Raw genomic sequence first — 1,773 nt, 5'->3', positions numbered from 1 at the left:
TGGGGACTGCTGCATGAAGTGGTGCTGGCCACTGAAAACGAGCTGCTGTGCTGGCAGCCTAAGCCGGGGTGCAGCCTTACGGCCCTGCCGGTATCTGTCGGGTTGTAGCCGTTGCTGGTGCTGGTTCTGCTGGGTGATAAGGGGATCAGTCCTGCCAGACCCAGCCACAGGGATTCTGTAAATGTGTCTGAGTCAGTGTAAAGTGTCTGGGTTGCATCACATCCCCCGTTTGTACGTGCGGGGAGGAAGGTGCCCTTGGTCCCAAGCAGAAAATCTGGAGCACAAGTCGTGCCTTACCTGTCTCCCGAGGCAGGGCTGTGTGCTTCCCCGAGCTCCTGCCCACGGCCAGACACGTGTGGGGTAGACAAGGACGCTGACAGAGACGTGGTGCACCCACGGAGCAGTGAGGTAACCGCCTCGCTCGGGGCTCTAACGGCGAGGACTCCTTCCAGAGCAGAGGGTGCCAGAGGTGCTGTTGGCGTAGTTAACGCAGGCTCTGGTGGCCCAGAGAGGGGTGAGAAGAATCCAAGGACTCTTCTTTCGGATGGCACAGAACGCCTGAAAATGCCTGAGTGTGCCCAGAGCCCAGGGCTGCCCAGCTCTGCCCAGGCTGAGCCAGCGCTTGTCGGTGGAGCGGTGCGGTCACCGTGGGGGCAGCTGGGGACGCGGTGGAGCTGGGGTGGCAGCGGGGCCATCCTGGGTTGCTGCTGCAATAGAGCTCCTGGGAGTCCTGCCCTGAGAGGTGTACCTCAGGGTTACATGGGCATTACGCCGAAATACCGGGAGCAGGACCAGGACCGGAGTTCTCTCTTGGCTGTCACTACTTTGAAGGATGCTTTGAAGCTGTAACTGAGCCTTAACGGCGTCTGCAGGGTGCGGCTTCAAAGGGCAGGCGCTGGCAGGCTGACTCTGAGGGGCAGCGCCAGGGACCCTTATCTTCCACCGAATTCTCAAGGCGTTCGGCAGGAACACATGTAGATAGGAGTGTCAGCAGCCAGGATTAGTGCTGCCATGTAATGATTATGGACTAAAAGAGGGGACTGGTTTCGGGATGTGTTTGGTGTGGGTTGGGCCAAAGGATTTCAAAGGTTCTGCATGGGCTTTGCAGGGCATCAGAGGAGTGTGATATTTGAAGGCGGCACACGGATCAGTTTGGGGTCACTGCTGCCTTTGGCTCTTCTGCCTGGGGAATAAAGCGCCGTGCCCTGCCTTTCCTGGGCGTGCGTTACCAGCGGCCAGTCCTGCCCCAGGCGCTTTTGGGCTGCGCAGGGAGGGCACGTTGGCTGTGGACCCTGCTGCCAGGGACCACGAGCCCCTACATGGCACATAGGGGTCCTCCAGTGCGGGGGGTGTGCAGGGTGCGTGTGCCGCGGGCAGGCCCTGCCCCAGGCGCTTTTGGGCTGCGCAGGGAGGTCACGTTGCCTGTGGACCCTGCTGCCAGGGACCACGAGCCCCTACATGGCACATAGGGGTCCTCCAGTGCGGGGGGTGTGCAGGGTGCGTGTGTGCTGAAGCAGCTGGTTTACAGCCCCCAGGCAGTCCAGCTGAGCAGGTACCTCCTACGTGTGGCTCCCAGCATCGCGCTCACGCAGCCCTCCTTTCACCTCCCCTCTCCACAGCCAGAGGAAGTGCAGCCTGGGGAAACCAGACCAGAGGGAGCTGAGCGACAACCTGGCAGCAACGCAGGGCTTGGCCCACATGATAACCGAGTGCAACAGACTCTTCCAGGTACGTCCCTCGCTGCAGCACGGCGAAAGCCCTGATGCAGGCAGG

General features: G+C 61.3%; 1 protein-coding gene across 1 annotated transcript in view; it reads left to right on the top strand.

The window, feature by feature from the left end:
- LOC104496782 (rho GTPase-activating protein 7-like) overlaps positions 1–1,728 on the top strand; it is a gene marked incomplete at both ends in the record, with an annotated part of 12,226 nt that extends 10,498 nt beyond the window's left edge. Inside the window, one exon of the mRNA XM_010139946.1 lies at positions 1,620–1,728. Coding sequence (XP_010138248.1) covers positions 1,620–1,728 — 109 coding nt within the window. The remainder of the gene's footprint in view (positions 1–1,619) is intronic.
- Between the last annotated feature and the right edge of the window lie 45 nt (positions 1,729–1,773).

This window comes from Buceros rhinoceros, unplaced genomic scaffold (genome assembly GCF_000710305.1).
Source record: "Buceros rhinoceros silvestris isolate BGI_N320 unplaced genomic scaffold, ASM71030v1 scaffold33007, whole genome shotgun sequence".
NCBI classification, from domain to species: Eukaryota; Metazoa; Chordata; class Aves; order Bucerotiformes; family Bucerotidae; genus Buceros; species Buceros rhinoceros.
The sequence above is the reverse complement of the archived record's forward strand: the minus strand, read 5'-3'. Positions and strand labels throughout refer to the sequence as shown.